This window comes from Alternaria novae-zelandiae (genome assembly GCF_023758075.1).
Source record: "Alternaria novae-zelandiae strain BMP 2774 chromosome Unknown scaffold_4, whole genome shotgun sequence".
Taxonomy (NCBI): Eukaryota; Fungi; Ascomycota; class Dothideomycetes; order Pleosporales; family Pleosporaceae; genus Alternaria; species Alternaria novae-zelandiae.
Genome location: NW_026056964.1, coordinates 800,294 through 819,931, shown reverse-complemented (window position 1 = coordinate 819,931; position 19,638 = coordinate 800,294). Strand labels below are relative to the sequence as shown.

The 19,638-nt window shown below is 53.2% G+C and overlaps 6 protein-coding genes across 6 annotated transcripts; 3 read left to right on the top strand and 3 right to left on the bottom strand.

The window, feature by feature from the left end:
* Positions 1–1,235: 1,235 nt before the first annotated feature.
* Positions 1,236–2,972, bottom strand: J4E88_002780 (uncharacterized protein; the record flags this gene model as incomplete). Its single annotated transcript, XM_049396438.1, has 1 exon — positions 1,236–2,972. The coding sequence occupies one exon, from the start codon at positions 2,970–2,972 to the stop codon at positions 1,236–1,238; it is 1,737 nt and encodes a 578-aa protein (XP_049257786.1).
* A 5,716-nt stretch (positions 2,973–8,688) lies between these two features.
* J4E88_002779 (uncharacterized protein) lies at positions 8,689–9,863 on the top strand (the record flags this gene model as incomplete). Its single annotated transcript, XM_049396437.1, has 2 exons — positions 8,689–8,721; positions 8,796–9,863. 2 exons carry the CDS (start codon positions 8,689–8,691, stop codon positions 9,861–9,863), a joined length of 1,101 nt encoding a protein of 366 aa, XP_049257785.1.
* A 182-nt stretch (positions 9,864–10,045) lies between these two features.
* On the bottom strand, positions 10,046–10,975 carry J4E88_002778 (uncharacterized protein; the record flags this gene model as incomplete). Its single annotated transcript, XM_049396436.1, has 1 exon — positions 10,046–10,975. One exon carries the CDS (start codon positions 10,973–10,975, stop codon positions 10,046–10,048), a length of 930 nt encoding a protein of 309 aa, XP_049257784.1.
* Positions 10,976–11,448: 473 nt separating this feature from the next.
* Positions 11,449–12,072, bottom strand: J4E88_002777 (uncharacterized protein; the record flags this gene model as incomplete). Its single annotated transcript, XM_049396435.1, has 4 exons — positions 11,449–11,532; positions 11,584–11,716; positions 11,772–11,999; positions 12,053–12,072. 4 exons carry the CDS (start codon positions 12,070–12,072, stop codon positions 11,449–11,451), a joined length of 465 nt encoding a protein of 154 aa, XP_049257783.1.
* A 413-nt stretch (positions 12,073–12,485) lies between these two features.
* On the top strand, positions 12,486–13,899 carry J4E88_002776 (uncharacterized protein; the record flags this gene model as incomplete). Its single annotated transcript, XM_049396434.1, has 3 exons — positions 12,486–13,029; positions 13,077–13,735; positions 13,786–13,899. 3 exons carry the CDS (start codon positions 12,486–12,488, stop codon positions 13,897–13,899), a joined length of 1,317 nt encoding a protein of 438 aa, XP_049257782.1.
* A 2,542-nt stretch (positions 13,900–16,441) lies between these two features.
* On the top strand, positions 16,442–19,016 carry J4E88_002775 (uncharacterized protein; the record flags this gene model as incomplete). The annotated part of the gene is made up of 3 exons (XM_049396433.1): positions 16,442–16,702; positions 16,916–18,429; positions 18,482–19,016. The coding sequence occupies 3 exons, from the start codon at positions 16,442–16,444 to the stop codon at positions 19,014–19,016; spliced, it is 2,310 nt and encodes a 769-aa protein (XP_049257781.1).
* Positions 19,017–19,638: the final 622 nt, after the last annotated feature.

Below are 19,638 nucleotides of genomic sequence, written 5' to 3'. Positions count from 1 at the left end.
ACAGCGTGTTGGTGGTCACACAACTTATAGTTATTCCGTACGACACAATGCAAATGAGATGGATGATGTGCTTCCTTTCGATTTCGATGAGATACTGCAGTGTATATTACAGAAACGCACGATCTGGAGTTCTGACATGCATAAACGCCTCTGGAAAGTTTGTTTGGACGACCCTGTTTCCGTACGTCCGACGCTGAGTGTCGAGTGGGAGAGGGAAGGTCTAGGTCGTGGTTTGCGTTCCTTGCTGTTGCTATCAGTGGATTGCACACACATCAGCACCAGGAGTTGCTGGAATCTGTGTCCTGTTTGCTGCATGCACGCTATTATTCCGTGACAACTAGACAGTTTCCAACACGATGTATACTCCTAGCTAGATTGAAATCTTGACGATACCTAAGATTTCCTACAGAACGCAACACGAACCGCAGCCACCATTAGTGCCCAGGAGCGCACTATACGGTGATGCTCGGGTACCTGCGGCGTGTGTGTCCTATGGCCCTGCTAAACGGTCTTGTCTTATCGACGCTGCAGTGCGCATCCCACGCCCTTCTAATCTATCATAGATTAACTTCCGTAGCTTGGCCGCCTCTGTGATAACCCTGCTGCATCGGATAAGCTCCGCTGCAGCATCGTCCCTTCATGTCATCAATATGTGGTAAGCAGATGCGGTAGATGTATACGGTACTAGCTGTCTTCGCGCAGGAGCTGAGCACCCACGATTTGCAGACTACGAGGGTCTTTTGTTGTCTGCAGGATTGGTTGTGTGCACCTTTGAGGAATACATGAGCCTCTGTTCCAGCACGCAGAAAAGTGAGCATTTACTGTATAACATCAGAGCACATCATTATTTGGTGACAATCCACAAAGTTCAGGTTGTATGCTTGCAGCGAGAGATCGTTGAACCTGCTAGTCCTTGCGAGGGATCTAGCAGTGTAAGAGGATTTGGTCTAGTGATTAAAGTGGTAGTAACCGAGCAAAGTCTATGGCGGATAGTATCGCCTCGCCTGTAAGAACGACCCTCGACAGCGAAGAAGAATACAAATGAGATTTCGAGCGAGGCAGGCTTTTTTTCCAGAATCAAAGTGGCCGAAGCCAATGTTGTTCGTACCAGAGAACCATTCCACCAAAATCATCATCAAACATAGATATCCAGAACCCCAAAACGCCACCCAGATGCCCGCTATACATAGCCCCATATTTGTTGTCGTAATTCGTGCTTTCGTATCGTCAGAAGTTCATTCCTCGAAGTCTTCATACAGCATGAAGCCAGGTTGAGCGCGCATCTTCTTGGCGCCCCGCCCTTGGTCCCAAGTTGGCGATGCTGGCCGGGAGGTGGCGCGTGATGGCGGTTGGGATGAGTACATCTGAGGATACGATTGCTGTGCCGAGAATTGGAAGTTGTATGCCTGTGGGAAGCTGTCCAGAGAATGCGGGCGATGGAGGGCGTACCCAGCCTGTGCTGACATCTGGTCTGCTGTAGGACTGAGCATCGTTGGCGAGAAGTAGCTCTGGCCGCGCTGGTGCGAGGCGTACTGCTGAGTAGGTGCGGGCGCAGGCATGGCAGTACCGTAAAAGTTCATGTTGCCTTGGTTTGGAGCTTGACTCGCAGGGGTAGGGTTCATCATCCGAGGGTACTGTGCGTCCCGTGGGAAAAACATGCTCTGTGAGTGTGGCAATCCGGGAGCTTGTGGGACAATGGGCGTCGTGGGTAATGAGTACTGGCTGCTGCAGACGGTCGGAGAGTATTCTGACATGGGAATTGTGTACTGGGGGAGCATGTTCTCATGTGGCCCAGTGGGAATAGTCAAAGAGCTCAGGGCCTCTGAGGGACTTTCCTTGTTCTTGTGGTCATCTGTGATCTGTACAATCTCGGAGACTTCCTGAGCGAGTACGCTCTCGTTGGCATCCTTGAAGGTGAAGATGACCCTGTAGCCGACGGGGGACTTGTCTTCTTGATGTCTGCAGTAGCACGTTATGCGCATGACGAACTCGACTTTCTTGGCGTTCATAGAGAAGTCGGAGTTATCGTTGTCCTGCCATCTCTTGAACTCCTTCTCGTTAATCATGATGATGCGGTCGTCCTCGTAGTTGGACCACTCTTTCTCATCGTCAGCCTCGCGCTTCTTCTTGCGGTTGAATCTTTTGGCTTCGCGTTCCTTGCAGCCTTCGCAGATGATGACAGCGCCGCCATTTTGGGGGTGGCACCGGTCGTCTTTGGCGATGTCTGTGATGGCGACGCCACGTGGGCGCCTTGGCGTGGGCTCCTCGCCACGGGCACGGCGGAAGGCGCGTTCCAGTCCTTCTGGCTTCTCAACGGCGGTTGCCAGAACAAGAGTCAGCTGTAACCGGGCAGTGGAGTTGTTCTTCTCGTTGGCCTCAACCTCCTCGGTGCTGGCCATCTGCTTTGGTTTGGCGAGATTCTGGCGGGGGAAGCGAATCCACTGGATGTGCGAAGCGAGCGGGTCCATGGTCACGGTAGTTTTGATTTGCGTTTCGGCCCGGTTCTTGTTCTTATCAAGAGCGATAGAGACCTTGGCCTGCTCGAGGGCCTGGGGGATGTGGATTGCAGGCCAGCTGTCGTTGGTAAGGGATTCATTGCATGTCTCCGGGGAGCTGGTCTGGCTCTGGTCCCGGTTGTACTCGCCTGGTGAGTTGGCATTGCTGAAGATGAATTGGTCGTGGGGCGAGGGTGTGTTGGAAGTGGGTGTCGACTGGGCCGTGTTGACGAAGCTGCTGAATTCGTCCTCGGTCTTGATGCACGGGTAGCCTTGGCTGGAGAAGGACGTCAGGTCGAGGGCCGAGTCCTGTTTCCGGCTTGAGCGCTCGCTTGTGCCAGGTAAGACGCCAACGGCATCGTACGACTGGAAGGCGTTGGGATCAATGCGCATCTGCCAGAAGGAGTCCTGGAAGTCGCCGTGGTTTTCGAGGTCCTGGGGATTGACAAAGGTGTTGAAGTTCTGCATCGTGTCCATGGCGGGCAGACGTCTGGGTAAGAATTGTGGGCCTACGGGGTCCCGCGGGCGATCTTGGGTTAAACGAGAGTGGGCAGTGAGGGAGATGATGCGAGGACAGAGACAACCCGTGGGTCAGAGGAAGCGACAGTCTGGGACTATAAGGCTACGATGGACTGGGAACAGTGTGTGGGTGCAAGCGGTCGTGGCCACTGCTGGTGAGGGGTCTGCTCGCAAAACCAAGGGTGCAGGTCAGCGCTGCGTAAGTGATGGGCACGACCGGCTACGGGCCAATGAGACGCGCGCGAGCCAGGCTGCGCACCGGAGCGGTCGGCGGGCGGGGAGACGCGTCAGGGGCAGCTTGGGACGATGAGACCACAGCTGCTGCAGGCTTGGAGTGGGATGGGCGAGCTGGACGGGTGGTGAGGGGAGTAGTGAGGCAGGCAAGCGGGGTGCGGAGGAGGGAGGAGGTGGGTTATGGGGATGGGGACAGGTGAATAGAGGCGGTATTTCTCTTAGCAACACCCCACTGAGGTTCGCCGCAGTCTAAGGCTGCTGGCTGCTAACCAACGTCGAATAATCCCTGCCCATGCGAACGACACCACCCAGAGCCGGAGCGGGCGCCTGTGTAGAGGTACATCGATGCCATGACAGCGCTGCCTCGCCCGCCCGGCTACCCAGGCCGATCCACAGCTGTCCGACGCCCCAGCGCACTGGGCTCGGCGCTACCCATTATGCCTCAATTTTTCAAACTCCACTCTGCCGGCGTAGTGAATTGTCTATTCTCCCACTTGCACTGCGAAACCCGTGCGGTCCACCGCGGGAGATGTACCTGAACTTCGCGCGCACGCCCCGTTAGCTGCAGATTCTTCACCCTGCACTCTCTAGACTCTGACAGCGGCTGGAGTCGGCTTGCTGTGCGACCGCGCCGTTGTGCTCAATCAAAACACTGCATCGTGTCCCAGGCCTGCATGCGAATCATCCTGCGCCATTGCGTCGAGGCCTGTCCACCATGCACGCCTCAGATCCACGCCAGCCCTCGACTTGGCCTCTCGCGGAGTCTCATCCGGCAGACCGAGCCAAGCCAAGCTGCCATCTGGGCGCCTGTCCACACGCCTCGAATGGTGCCACCGACCGCCTGCCTGCCACAAACCTTCCACGCCTGATCGTCCACTCAGGCATCCCGGGCCCCAGGCTACCTCCAGCGCACGTCCAGCTGCACCTGCTGTCCATGCCTGTCGACCTGTCTGTAAAGTTTGTGATAATCAGTTGCAAATTTCACCACCGTCGTCGGACGCAGCCTGCCGCAACACGCATCCATCTGTGACCTGTTGCGACGCTGCCGTCATTCGCCCTGTTAAACCCCAGGATTTAGTCTTTAGCCCCCGCTCCCAGTGGCGACGGAGCACACCGCTGGGTTTCTCGGAATGCAACTACTCAAAGTCGCCATATCCCACTCGATGACACAAGTTGCGGCCAGACCACACCAACTTGACCCCAAACGTTTGTATCACAAAGTGCAATATTGCGAAACGACCTGACTTCTGTGTCGCATATCCAAATAGAATCCGCCGAACTGATGCAAATCTTTGCTGCCCTTGATGATGCTTTTGCACGGCCGGGCTTCCGCGTGGCTTTGCGGATATTTGGCCATTGGCTGCTTGTCGCTATGATACTCACCGTACAAGCCGAACACCTGCCAAGCCACCCTAGCAGCAGAAGCACACCTATTGAACAGTCGCCCAAACCGTCGACCATCGACTTTGTTCTACGATGCTTCGAATCTATGCACGGTCTTACATCCGGTGCTTCCTGTATGTCGAAAGAACTAACATCTGCAACAGACGTGGATGGCATGCAAACTTTTCCACGTCTTTGCTTGTGCAGCGTCCCATGTTGCGCCGTGCTATAGCAAAAGCCATTATACACCAGGGCATCTACCTAGCACCAGACCAGATATAGGAACAATCTTCCCCTGCAGGCGATCCTGCGGCAGGACATGAGAGACCCCGTCAAACAGACCGTACCAAGGACAAATCGTTTCTTCTGTCTTGCACCTAGGGAAACCGTACCATAAAGGCATGGGCGGGCCGTATGCTAGGGCTTCGTGCTGACAAAATAGATACGGTGTAGACATTTGGGTAACAGCATACCTAGGTGCAGATCAGAAGAAACGAACTTCCCCGTTGCGAGCATCAAGACTTCGGCCAACTTGTGCAATCGGTCCTGCGGGTAGATAGTCGCTTGATAAGATAGCGCTTCCGTACCGTTCTTTACATATCAATCCAACCATGGAATACTCTGCAGTAACCCGACTAGTACGCAGACCCCACTGAAAGTGGGCAGGAATATGCGACAAACGCTTTTGATTGCAGACGGCCACGTTCCCAGATCCTCTTGACTTTCCATGTACGCGTATATTGCCTTGTACATGATGGTTGAGGTATACATCATCTCGCTATAATGCCGCACACTAACGCATAACCTGGCCAAGATCTTCACGGTTCTACTTGAAGAAAGATCAGTCTGAATGCATATACGCGTGCTACGTATCAGGGGAAAATGTGGTACGTTACAGCGTGCTGGAATGGCTTGAGTTACTCAGCTGGTGTCGTTGAACAAGTGTTCGTTTCACGACATGTGGAAGTGGTGACAACCTTGTGTCTAACTGGCCTTATCTGAGGCCATCGGTATGCTCAAGCTTGATGACGCCAGCTGCGATACAAGAAGCTCTCATACCAGTAACCTCTTGACACCCCAGACGACAACCAAAAATTGAACCGGTTTGCAGACTACATCGAGATGAAAACATGCAAAGTGGAAGACCTAACGGCGATGTAGGCTCCAAGACATTTAGTTTTCTCCCACTGTTGTGCTGCGTTTCATCATCTTGCTGTCGCTAGAGACGTCAAGCGGCTCATGTTGTGGCACAGTTGTGCCATGGCTGACTATACAGGTGGTGTATACGCCATCTATCCAACACAGCGATGAGGCCAAGCGCACATCCAATCATTCGGGTATGCGGCGCTCTGACGAAGAGAAACCGCCGTATATGCACTGTATTCGCAATCGTTCGCTTGTCCAAACCCACGAATAGGTCAGCGTTGCCCGACACCAACTCTCGAACCACACAACCTCCCCAGGTGCAACACAACCTTCGATGCACATCCATCTGCCAATATCTGCGCACCCAATTCTGTCGCCTGCCCCTGCCCATCGTCGTCACGGACCAGGTCCCCTGTAGCCTGCCATGCTGCCTCGAGACGGACGCCGTTTCTACATTGAGCCTCCAGGTGGTGTGATTGTTGGCTCAACGGCACGACACGAACTCAACGGTCCCAGCAACAAGTAGATAAGTGGCTATGGTATAAAGTAGCCGCATGGCAAGTACTCAGTACATAGGATTCTTACCCCTCTCTTCCCACACGCGAGGAATTACACCCTGTCGCTGGTGCTGACAATCTGCAGCATTCCCATGGGCACGATACCGTTATCGCGGACGCGCCGCCAGCCACTCAGGTGATTCTGCAACCCTAAGCAGACGCCTCTTACGTTTCCGCGCAAAGTTCTCGACGCTCGACACTGAAACGTATCTAGCGCGCGTACTGGTGCAGGACGCGTCCAGGTTGTAAGCGGAGCTTCCGTCTTCCAAGGAAAGGACCTTTTGACAAGCTGGAACACATGAATAGGTTTTTCCCCACTTCCCACTTTCTCCTGCGTCGTGCACTACGGCAATACATTGTTAGCAGCAACCACTGTATACGAACGCCCTGGAGGCTATTGACAGTTCTAGCCGTGCAAAGTTGCAACTAGAGCAGCCTGACTCCCGGCGTATGCTCCAGAGTACGTCTTGCTATTACGATTGAAAACATTAGGACCGTCGTATGCTTCACGGGATGTCAGGTTCCTAAGGCTGCTTCCATACAACAACTTCAACGCGAGAGCCGCAAATGGTATTACTCCCGCTATGCTTACTACCCGCTTTCCGAAATCTCTTCACCGTGTTTCGTTCCGACGCGCCTGTTCGATCGTCACTGCCACCCATTTCAGCCTGCTAACCTTCGCTTGCTCATGCCACATCCTCTCTAAGCCATCGGCTGCACGCCTGGAATCTCGACCCATCTGTGGGCGGCGAGGCGGCTAAAATGCGCGATTCTAGCGCCAACGTAAGCGTTAAGCTTTGGCCGCCAAGCATCCGTTCGCCTGCTGCGGGCAGGCCTCCGGGACTACTGAATGGGGAGCTACCCGGCACGGCAAGCGGATCGCATAGGCATCGCATCGTTAGCCATGCGATATCAAAATAGTCTTTTTGACGGATACAGACACGGAGATTATGGACGTTAGATGCTTTTTTCGAAATAGGCTACGTCTACACCGTCTCCGCAACCTTGCACTACCAGCCTTGTACCAAGCGCACGTCAAAACCTTGTGAAATTGTCGGGTCCGCGGTTCGCGATGTCGGCGCGGAGGCGACCGACAAGCCGGAGCACAAGTGGAAAAGATCTCATGGACTAGACCGAAGTCGTGCCGTAGACGAAGGTCGTTTTCCCTAAGCGTAGCAGAGGCTGACGACGATGGAGCATGGGCTGGATGTAACAGCGGGAATAGTAGGGCGGAGATGCGCCGTTCTCCTTCGAAATGGGGACCCACGAGATGGATGTACAGGTACATGTACACATGACGATTAGTGTCCGCGGAGGCTGAACATGACTCCATGCAGGGCCGATTAACGATGGATATGACAGCCCTTTACAAGGTGTTGCAGCCCGATTTGTAAAGTATATTCGCAAGGGATTGCCCTCGTTGCGGTGGTACTCGTCGCTTACAGCCAACTGCTTTCTGCTACCCGCGACAAGCCCGGCACTTGGTTGTTATTCCACCCCACGGACGAAACACGATCAATTTGATGTGTCGTCCAGAACGCCTATTATGGCGCCCGGAGGTTCTCAGGCTCTTTTGTGGATCGAAATCGTACGCGGATAGTTTCATGTAGACCTCAGTCTCGACCTCGACTCTGACTGACACCACCGGGTATGGTACCAGTCGTACACCGGTGTTACCGGTGTATATTCGTGGTATATCACACTCGCATTCGCGTTCGGACCGATACACTGGTTTTTCAAATCCCATGCGGCTTTCATGATTGTGTTTTGGTCACAACATCGACACATATTGAGATTGATGAGTTTGGACGCGGCCCATGGGGTTGACAGCGTTAGACTTTGGACTACACCAACACGAGCGTTATCCAGTGAATTTCGATCGATGCGACCGGAAGTGAGGAAGAAGAGAACATTTTAGATGTTCGATGCTTTCACATTCCCATAGATCACAATGGCATGTCGGAAAGGATCCCAAGTTACATCGCTTCGAATCCAAGTCTTTTGAACTTCGAAGACGTGTATATGTGGAGTTCTGGATACGCGTGGCAGATACATGGGCCGCCAGCGGCGATTTTCTGAATATTTGGGATAGCCAGGACGAAGACATAGACCCTCTGGCGCAGGTTTTTGAAGTTTTTGAGAACGTGTAGTCGGTAAGGTAGTATGACATGTGGACGTAGAGCGCAGGTGGGCGGCACCTTGCTGTATTAGGACGAACCGAGGTGGGGCGATGAGCTCACATCAAGCACGAGGAAACACCAAACGACGCGTTCCGACGCGACAACCCGCGCGATCGTTTGTTTGCGACTTCCCCATTCCATTCTACGACGTCCGACGCCGTCACGAGCTTCAAGATGTTTTCGTTGCCTATGATCGCGCCGCGCCCAGTAAGTACTCTCACGGGTATCTCAGAGTGCTCCAAACATGGGTCATGTTAGCAACAAATTGACGATACTCCCAGGACGCCAGCCTCTGGCCTTCCCACCACACCACCCACGCCGCCTTCGAAGATGCCCACCCGAATTCCCCGCCAGACACAGCCCACGGCCAAAACCAGCGACGCCCTACCTCGCACCATGGCCCTCGTCGCATTCAGAACCAGTTCCTCGCCAGTTTAGCCGCCGACGAAAATACAATCGCCCAACGTAAACTCAATGTTCGCAGATTCGGCGCGGGCTGGATTCGTCCACCCGGTGTCACAAAAACACTCCAAGCCAGGGAGGACGAAAAGTTCGAGAAGGAGGAACAAGAGATGATGCAGCGCAGAGAGCAAGCCATGATGGATTTGGCAGCCGCACAACAAGACGCCGCAAATGAGGAGCAAAGAGAGAGAGGAGAGATGGCGGAAGAGGCTGGAGAAGGCGAAGAAGAAAGAGACCTTGACGACGAAGTCCCCGAGGCAGAAAGCACACCCAGCGCATCCGCCTCCGAGGTCTCCAGCGACGAAGAATCAGAGGAGGAGGCTAGCGAAGTCAGCGGCGACGTCCAGGAAGAAAGCACAGTACCGTTCAACGAGGACAGCTTCATTGAGGGCAGCATGTTGGAAGCAGAAGTATCGCATATGTTGGAGATGGAGGAGGCGGAGATGGCAGGCGTCCTGCAAGATGAGCGCGATCTCGATGACGATGTACCAGAAGCCGGGAGTTACGAACACACGGATTCTGAACTCGAAGATGATAGCGACGTGGATAATAGCGCCCTTCCACCTGGTCTGGCTTCCGCGCGCTCGACACGTTCACATAGACGCCGCTCCAGTGGACGCCGTGTTTCAAGCCGCAGAAGTTCGGGATTGCCCGGGGGCATGATGTTTGGAGGCGGACATCCCGCTGTTGGAAGGGTTAGTCTAGGTGTTGATCTGGGTAATGGGCGCAGTAGCTTCGGTATGGATGGCAGCAGTTCGCTTCTTGAGGGTAGCTCGTTCTTGAGGAGCTCACCTGCAGGTAATGCGGCGGCCAATAGGGGTAGTCTGAGAGATAGGTTCTTGGGGGCTGCGAGGGGCGGTGGTGGAGGAGGCGGAAGGAGGGCTTGATGTTGAAGTGTGGTAATAATTATGAATGTACGATAGAGATACCCAATAGCTCGATAGAGCCTGATTGTATTCAGATGGGCAACAAGCCCGTTTCATGCTACCAACATACAAGCCAGGATGTACCATCCCATTCTACCATCGCTTCTACCCATGCCAAATACGACCCGGACGACAACATACCCCTACACCTCAGCTAACATCTCCTCAAACGCCTTCTCGAGGAAGCTACCTGCCTCCCCAAATATCTCTGCGCGCTTTGTTCTCTCTTCGTCGGAGTCCAAGTCCATGACATGTCTTACACACCGCATAGAATCTTCCAGGGCGTCTCTGCCTTTCAGCAGCAGGTAGTACTCCAGACGAGTCTCTATGGAGCACTCTCCATCCACACACTCGCCAACGTAGTCTCCATCGACTGCGCCGCTCAGCTGATAGATACGCTGCTGCCATTCGTCGTCGGCAACGGTCATCATCTCTTCCATTCCGCGTAGCATCGACGCCAATGTAGGTCCCGAGCTACTGTGAATCGCCCAAAGTGCGTTCAGCTTGCCAATGGTGGCGTCGATAAGCTTGTGGTCGGACATGAGGTCATGAGCGATCGAGCGAAGGGCTTGTTTTGGGCCCACACAAATTGGATCTGATTTGGCGACCAATATGTGTTCCTTGTTGTAGAGTTGAAGGTGAAATGGGTTTCTGAAGTCTTCTAGCACCGAGAGTGGTGGAGAAAAGGTGAGGGTGTCTGCTTCAAGCTCTTCCGGCGTCAGGATGCTGATGAGGTACATGAGGCTACCACTATTCCACTCGATTGGCTCATCCGTGTCATCGGAAATCGGCGAGGAGGGCGCTGTGGACGAACCATCCATGCTGGACAGACTTACGCGAGAGCCGCGGGAGGAGGGAGGGGCCCATTTGAGGTTAGGAACCCATTGAACACCAGGCTCGCCCAGAAGAGTGTGCTGGATGTTGTGAGATACATTGTCGCTGTCATAGCTAGGCTTTCTGCTGGTGTTGACCTTGAGGAATACATCGGTGTCGACGGTCTTCACAGGCTGCGTAGGAGACTCGGCGTATCTGTCACTGAAGGGGTTGGCGGAAGGTGCTGCTGACGTGGCCATCATGTCGGATTCAGCGTGATTGCTGATCTGAGCGCTGTCAGGGGGATTGATGGAAAAGAGCAGATGGTGACGCTGAGTGTGGGAGACGGAGCTGTCAGGAGTAGAAACTGCGAAGACGACGGGTATTAATAGGGTTCGCTGGCTTATCGAACAATGGCTGGTGACAGTGGCTATTCAAGCCCCGCGGTAATCATGAAGGCGCAATGTTGCTGCGGTGAACCGCCTGATTCACGTAGCATTGTCTGAAGATGGGAAACGCGGCAATAAGAAGATACGGTAGAAAATGAATGCGGGTACATTGACGAAGGAGTCGGAGTGTAGCAGATCACCTGTTGTACGTGACCTATAGTTGCAGCAAACTGATAGCTTCGTCACCTTACAAACAGTCGTGCAGTGATTCGTCCTAGTCATGCATTTCAAGTGATGTCGTTCATTTTCCTTGTGTCCATCCCAGCGGTAATTATATACAAAGCTCAGTGGGTCGCAAAGATGTTGCGTGTGCGCAGGTGGACTGGGGTCTCGCCCTTTGGCGCATCTGGTATCGTCTTCTCCAATTTCTGAAGTGGTGTTAGCGAAAGACGTAAGGCACAACGATAACCGCGACATACCAACTTCTCGAATACACACTTGTTGAGCTTGCGCTCTTCTGACCGGCAGTTCCAGAGTTGTTGGTTGTGGTTCTCTAGGCATTGCCAGTGGGTGCGGAACTGTTCCAGGCAGTTCTCGTTGATGTCCTTGATACTGCCACTGCTGTCAATACCCAGGGTTCTATATTGGGCCTTCCGGCAGTACGTACACGCTAGCCGCACACCTGGTGACCTTGCGGCCTTCCTTCATGCAGTCTAACTCTCCCCGGCCGTTGGCCTCGGTCTTGCACATCATGTAGTCATCGTTGTAGGCCTTGCATCGTGCGCCAATGAAGAACGAGGCACTCAGGAGGGGCGCAGAACTGGCTCCGAGCTCCTTGACCTTGGGGATGTCGTCGGGTAGAGGGGTGGTGTCGATGAGGGCTTGCTGGTTGAACCTGCAAATTAGTCAGCATATGTGAGCGCCATGAGATTGGCAGAGAGCGCTTACCTGGGCTGGCGCGACGACATCTTGAGGGTGAGGTGCCAATGGCGGGCTATCGGCTCACGAATTGGCGATGATGCTCGTGAGGTCGTCGCGGAGGTCGGTCTTGGCGCTCACTAAAACTGGCAGGGATGCGATGGGCCGCGCTTGTGCCTGACCTTTGTGAGCGAGAGACAACAATCTCTCACTGCGCCATCTGCACCTCCACCGCGCCCTTACACGCCTCTCCTGCTTCTCATCAATCAGGATGCGCGCCGATTGATTGTTTTTGCGGATAATACCAGCGCCTACTTTCAGCGATCGCCTCCTTCGCGTGCCTGCGCGCGACCGAAAACAAACATTGGAAGCTCCTCCATCCGCGACCTGAATAACGTCACTCGTTCGAATCACTATCGAATCTGCCCAGAAGGACACGCGCATACTACGACTTCTATTCAACATGTCTTTTAGCTTTGGAAACCCGGCAGGCGGAGAAAAGAAGACGGGCACTCTGTTTGGAAGCACCACAGCACCAGCTGGCGGTCTTTTCGGTCAATCGCAGCAGCAACAGCCGCAGCAGTCGAACACGACACAGTCCAGCCTCTTCGGCTCATCAACCGCCCCTCAACAGAACAACACCAATAGCCTGTTTGGCTCGACACAGCCGCAGCAACAGCAGCAGAACTCGGCATCGAGCTTGTTCGGCCAGCCCCAACAACAACAGCAGAACGCAGGCTCAAGCCTCTTCGGACAACCTCAGCAGCAACAACAAAATGCCGGCTCAAGTCTGTTTGGCCAGCCTCAGCAGCAACAGCAGCAGCAGCAGCAGCAGGGGCAGCAACAACAGCCAAACATGAGCAACAGCCTCTTCGGCGCCTCATTGCAGCCTGCGCCCGTCCTGAACAACATTCAGGCGCAAAGCATCCAACAACAGCGCGAAGGGCTTCCGCAGTTGCGCCAGTCCTCCGCGCAACCTTTCGCTGCTAATACCATGAACGGTCACAGTACGGCACCTCGAGATCACCGCTGAAGTCGCGCTAACACTTGCCAGGAGAGAAGTCGGTCATCGAGCAGATACGGATCCTGAATAACAAGTGGGATCCTAGCAGCCCCGAATGCGTCTTCCAATACTACTTCTACAACTCGGTCAAGCCTGAAGAAGCGCCCTTCTACGGTCCCTCGCAGGGTGAAGACGAACGGAAATGGGAGGAGGCTTTGTCCAAGAAGCCAAGTCCAGGTGCTATTCCCGTGCTTGCGCGTGGCTTTGAGCAAGTTGGAGAACGCATCAAGCAACAAGCAGCCGCTGTCACCGCGCTACGAACCCGCCTGCACGAGATCAACAATGCACTATCGCTTCTCAAAGACGCCCATGAGCTGACGGTAGCATCGCGCATCACCGAAGCTAAGCGCAAGCACGTCGTCTTCACTCAGCGGACACTGGCCCTTGCAACTAAGGTCCAGATTTTGCGAAACCGGGGATACGTTATGGATCAGCCAGAGGAGGAATTGAAGAAGAAGCTCATCGAGTTGGAGAAGCAGACCTTTGATCCTGTGCTTGGCGGGCGACAAGAAGAGATCTGGGCGCGCATGTCCGGTGTGCGGGAGCGGGCGCGCATCCTACAAGAGGAGACTGAGAAGCTGGGCAAGACGATTGACCAGCAGCAAAATGGTGAACTTCTTACAGATGAAGACCAGAAGGCATTGGAGAAGGTAAGAAGCCCATTTCACGATCCCTCACATATACTAACAACGTGTCTCAGCTTCTCAAAGACTACGACCGACAACTCGAGCATCTCAAGAAGTGGGTCGACGACACCCGAGACGAATACGACGAGTGGGAGACTGCAAAGCAGTCAAGGCCAGCAAAGCGATAAGGGTATAATACGAGGGCGCATTTGTCATGTACGATTCATAGGTGATGTAGAGGTTATATTGCGAAAAGTTGGGCGTTGCGAGATACCATGCAGCAGCGGACGGATGCATAGAAGGCGTACAATCAAGCGTTGCATAATATTCATCGTCTCATCATTGCGCACATGTCAGATGGCGTTTGGTGAGTTCTCTTTGCTTCCAGACGTATGCGTCGATCCCCGTATACTGTAAGGGTATTTGTGTCCATTTGACCAGTAATGTTACAAGCGCATGTATCCCCTAGGCCATGCGAGTATGTTGTACAGTAGTTCGTTGGTATGTTGCTTCATTGTTCCGTCCCATTTATGCGTACACCTGTTCATTTCCAGCGCTATGAATTCTGTGAACGGGTTCGTAATCGCGGGAGTAGTCGTTGCTTAGAAGAGCTTCGAGACGTATTCGACGACATGTGGTGCTGTAGAGTGTTAGTCTCTGTCCCGTCGTGATGTAGTTCCAATCATTCTTACAGAAGTACAGCACGACAGCGCTGGCTGCCGTCCACTTGATGTCAGTCATAGTCTGTGCCTCGGCCGCGGCAAGCTCCTGCTTGGATGGTTGTGGTGGTGCTGTCATGCACGTCAGCCTCGTCGTCTTGAATGCGGCAATCCCTGGCAAAACTCACCTCCGAACATTCTGGCGGTGTGTGGTATGAAGTATGAAGTGAGGCGATAGGAGGAGCTGTAAATCGACAGGCGGTATGCGAGCTGGGTATCTCGAAGATGACGTTTACGGTGCACTTGGATACGCAAAAGTTTGGATTGTCGGCGTTTGGGCTGCGATATTGCCGATGCGGTCGGTCACGTGGTTGCGCGCACCCTCCTTGCAAGGCTGATCGTTCGTTGTGCTCGCCCTTTCTCTTCAGCATGAACAGCAGACATTACTTTGAACCCTCTTTCTCGACTGTCTGGTTCAGCATGGCAGGCCCCTCTTTCACGCAGGACGACCTACAGCAGTTCATCAAGTCTTCTGTCCCTCAATCTATGGATGACAAGAAAACCGTTTGCTCGAAGACTGAACGTCTTTCACTCGGACCTGATTATCAGTCTTCGGGGATTTCAATTCCTCCTCATCCCGACTGATCAGTCGAGCATGTTTGATTTCTTAGACGAACAAGCTGTCCTATACAGCAAAACGGACCGATGTACACTCGAATGGACATGCTGTTCACTCATCAACCCGCATACCCTTGACATATTTTCTTTGGAGCTGACACGAATTCTATCAATCCCCAACTTCAACCTCCCAATCTGGCAACCTCCAATACTTCGATGACCAGCCCAAACCGAGACCAGGCCCCAGGCTGAATCAAAGGCGCATCTCCTTCTTCAACCCCCAAATCTGTCATTTCTACATGCTGTCATTTCTGGTAACATGCTCCTTCCTATGGGATCTCGTTGTATATAACAACGTGCACTCGCCCCCACTTTATACAAGTGAAAACTGAACACCCTGGAGCCTACGTTGACGTTGGGTCACCTATACTGCATGTTTTCATTTTAATGTAGGCTCCAGGGTGTTCGGTTTTCCCTCGTATAAGGTGCCCCTGTCTTGAACCTACACAGGGCACGGAACCAGGTCAGTGAAGCTCGTGGCGCGGTGATGTCGAATTACCGGGAATAAACCCGCAAGCACGTCCACCTGCCGAAATCTGGGGGCGAGATAGAATGAACAGGCAGGTGCGAGTACACTTAGCGGCCTACAACAGCATATAACTCGCAGGTTACAACTTCTAAGAACAATGTAGGCTTCTAACGTATGTACTTGTTCTTCCGATATGTAGCTATGCGGTTAGCGTTGCCTCAGATGAAGTGATGGTTTTCCATTCATTGCGAGGCTAACGCAGGAGGCCGAGACTCAACAATGCACCCGCGTGCCCGCAGTCCGTGGAGGCATCATGCGCCCAACGTGCAGGTCGTACAATCTGTGTCGCCCCCATCCAGGACTCCGGAATTGGTATATGGTTTGATTGCGAAAGCTAACATTGGGCTAGCTGGCGCTGCAATGATCCGTTGCGAACCGGTGAACTAAGTGTTTCAGATCTTCTAAACACGCCGTCAACAAGAACGCCACAGATTCCGATCCGAGCCCGAACAGCAATGCACCGCGCAGCCTGCGTGCCCAATCAGCGAAGCAAATACGCATGGCTGATCGCCGGATGTAGTCGCGGTCGATCGGCCCTACAACGACCCCAAATGATGACAGGGGCGACAAAAGATCCGCCCCTACTCGTGCTGTATTAATATGTGATGTTGCGGAAGTCTGACGGCCTTCAACTTCTGTTGTTCACTTTCCCGTCGCTCTTTACGTTCTTTATCGAAGATGTTGCTTTCCGCATCTTCCGTTGTGTTGGCATTGTACTCTTCTTGCGCAATCGCGCTGTCCGCTCCTTCCAACAATGGCTATGTCCATGGGTCCTCCAACCTACACTTCGCGCCCCGCCACGCCCATCCCCACGCAAGACCTCGCCAATCTGTAGATCAGGATGCGTCATGTGCTCCATACTGGATGGAAAATATCAAACACCAGGGCATTGCTAGCTACAATCCGAACCCTGGCAACTACACCGTCTTCCGGAATGTCAAGTCTTTTGGCGCAGTCGGCGATGGAGTCCATGATGATACTGCCGCTATCCAGAGAGCGATCTCATATGGTGGCAGATGTGCGCCTGGGACTTGCGGGAGTTCTACTAATCAGCCTGCTGTTGTGTACTTTCCAGGTGGTACATACAAGATCTCGAGTGCTATCATCGACTATTACTATACTCAGGTATGAACACCTCTAGTGCAATCAAGATGGGATCACCAAAGTCAGCCAAGTAAAAAAAGGAAGCGTACCCTAGAAGTTACACTGACTTCTGACTCATCTACATACAGATGAAGATGTGGTGCATACTTGTAGGGTACATGCAACATGTCGGATTTTACTTGGGATCGGGCACTTTTGTGAAAGGTGTGGAACGTTGTGACTGACTCATTAAAGATCATCGGAAACCCAAACTGTCTTCCTACCATCCAGGCTGCGTCCAACTTCTCCGGCTCAAGTTTCGGCCTGATCGACGGCTCTCTATACGGCGACAATGGACTTGGTTTCGGTCCTACGGTCACCTTCTTCCGCCAGATTCGGAACCTCATCATTGACACAACAAAAATGTCGGCTAAGGATTCACCCACCGGAATCCATTGGCCAACTGCACAGGCGACGAGTATCCAGAACGTGATTTTCAACATGAATGTCGAAAACGGAACGCAACACCAAGGTCTCTTCGTTGAAGCAGGATCCGGTGGTTTCATGACTGACCTCGTTTTCAACGGTGGAAACAAGGGATTCATCGTCGGAAACCAGCAATTCACCACTCGTAACATCACGTTCAACCATGTCACCACTGCTATCGAGCAGCTGTGGGATTGGGGCTGGACGTATAAGTCTGTCTCTATCAACAACTGCCAGGTTGGACTCAATATGACCAACGGTGGCCCTTCTGCAGTCAATGTGGGGTCAATCACCTTCTTTGACAGCGAGATCACAAACACCCCGATTGGTATCGTTACCTCCAGGACCAAGAACTCCGAGCCTGCTGCTGCCGGATCCCTTTACCTGGAGAATATCAAACTCGACAATGTCCGTACTGCTGTAGCGGGACCCAACGGAACATACCTAGCAGGATCTTCTGGTGCTTCGACTATCGAAGCTTGGGCTGACGGTCACCAATATCTGCCTCAAGGTCCCGTAGAGGTGCGCGGCGCTATTGACCCAACCAAGCGCCCAACAGAACTGTTGGGTGCGGATGGCAAATACTACGAGCGCTCGAAGCCTCAGTATGGCGATGTTCCCCTGTCGCAGTTCCTCTCCGCTCGTGATCTTGGTGCCACTGGAAACGGTCGAACCGACGATACCGATGCTCTCAACGCCGCGATCCTCCAAGCCAACGCCGAGGGGAAGATCCTCTTCATCGACGCCGGTTTCTATGTGGTCACCTCTACAATCTACATCCCTCCCGGTGCCACTATCATTGGAGAGGCTCTTGCCTCTGTAATTCTTTCCTCTGGCCCCTACTTCAACGACATGGCCAATCCCAAGCCAGTTGTGCAGATCGCCCGACCAGGCGAACAGGGCCGAGTGGAGTTGTCCGATCTCTTCGTGAGCACAAAGGGCGCGCAGGCTGGTGCCATTCTGATTGAGTACAATCTTGGTACCTATACCGACGAGCCTGCTGGTCTTTGGGATGTGCATGCACGTATCGGAGGATTCGTGGGATCAGACCAGCAAGTCAAGCAGTGTGGAACAACGCCTAACATTACGACCACTGCGGCCAATCTGAAGGAGGAATGCATTGTATCCTACATGACTATGCACCTCACCAAATTCAGTGCAGGCCTGTACATGGAGAACAACTGGCTGTGGACCTCTGACCATGACCTCGACGGCGACGGCCAGCTCACTCTCTATGCTGGCCGTGGTCTGCTGGTTGAGAGTATCAACGGGAGGATATGGCTGTGAGTTTTCCAACCTTTGTAGTTTCGCCAACAGTCACTAATGCTATCACAGGACCGGCACCGCAGTCGAGCACCACGTTCTCTACGAATATCAATTCGTCGACACAAAGAACGTCTTCATGGGCCAGATCCAAACGGAGACAGCCTACTACCAGCCCAACCCCGATGCCACCCTCCCTTTCCCAAACAACCCAGCGCTGTCTGACCCAGTCTTCACACACAAGCCTCTGAATGGAACGAACTCTTCATCCACCAGCACGGCATCCGGCTGGGGTCTGCGCATCCTCCGCAGCAACAACATTCTCGGCTACGGAATAGGCCTGTACTCTTTCTTCAACAACTACTCGACGAACTGCTCGCGGGTTACCGAAGACGAGAAGTGCCAGTCGACCATTCTGTCGATCGAAGGGGGCCGCAACACGTACGACATCAATCTCTACAACGTGAACACTGTGGGTAGCACTGAGGTTATCACGCGCGACGGCGTAGAATTAGCGGACAACAAGGACAACAACAGCACCTTTGCAGACACCGTCAACGTGTTCAGGATCGGTAGTCTCGGTCTTGATCTAGATATTTCGTTGTAGATTAGATTGTATCAAGTGTCCTCTGGTTCGGTCGATTTTTTTTTTGTTTTTCAACAGCAACCACGGTACCATCCCAACCACAAGTGCGGTACATCATGTGCTCTATGCCGCTGCCTAGGGGATGGTCGGAGTATGAAATTTCGCCTTTTGGATTGTACTTAGTGGGGCTTTTCCTGTATACAAATTTTTCCACCCCTTAACTCCACCACCACATGACCAATCTTTCCCAAACTTCATATTCACACCAATTCCTCGTCTTCTCATCCAATCAACGTCCGATATGGTCTAGTGGCTAGGATTTGCCGCTCTCATCTGCAGAGTCAGTTCACTGTTCAGTGCCGGCAAGGCCCGGGTTCGGTAAGCTTCTGCGATTACCCCTCAGTTCGATCTCCTCTAACAACGATTCAGATTCCCGGTGTCGGAAAATTCCCTTCTTTTTGCTCTCTGCAGACTGTAGAACATGGCGCAAGAGTGATAGAAGCATTTTTTTGCGTTTTGCTAGAGGGTCAAAATCTTTCTCTTTGGCGGGGTGCGAAGATCGAGGAGGTTCCAGCGCAGGACTGTCATGAGGCCACACCAGGGCAGAGAGCCTGCATAGAGTCCTCCTTAGCATGGGCAGTGT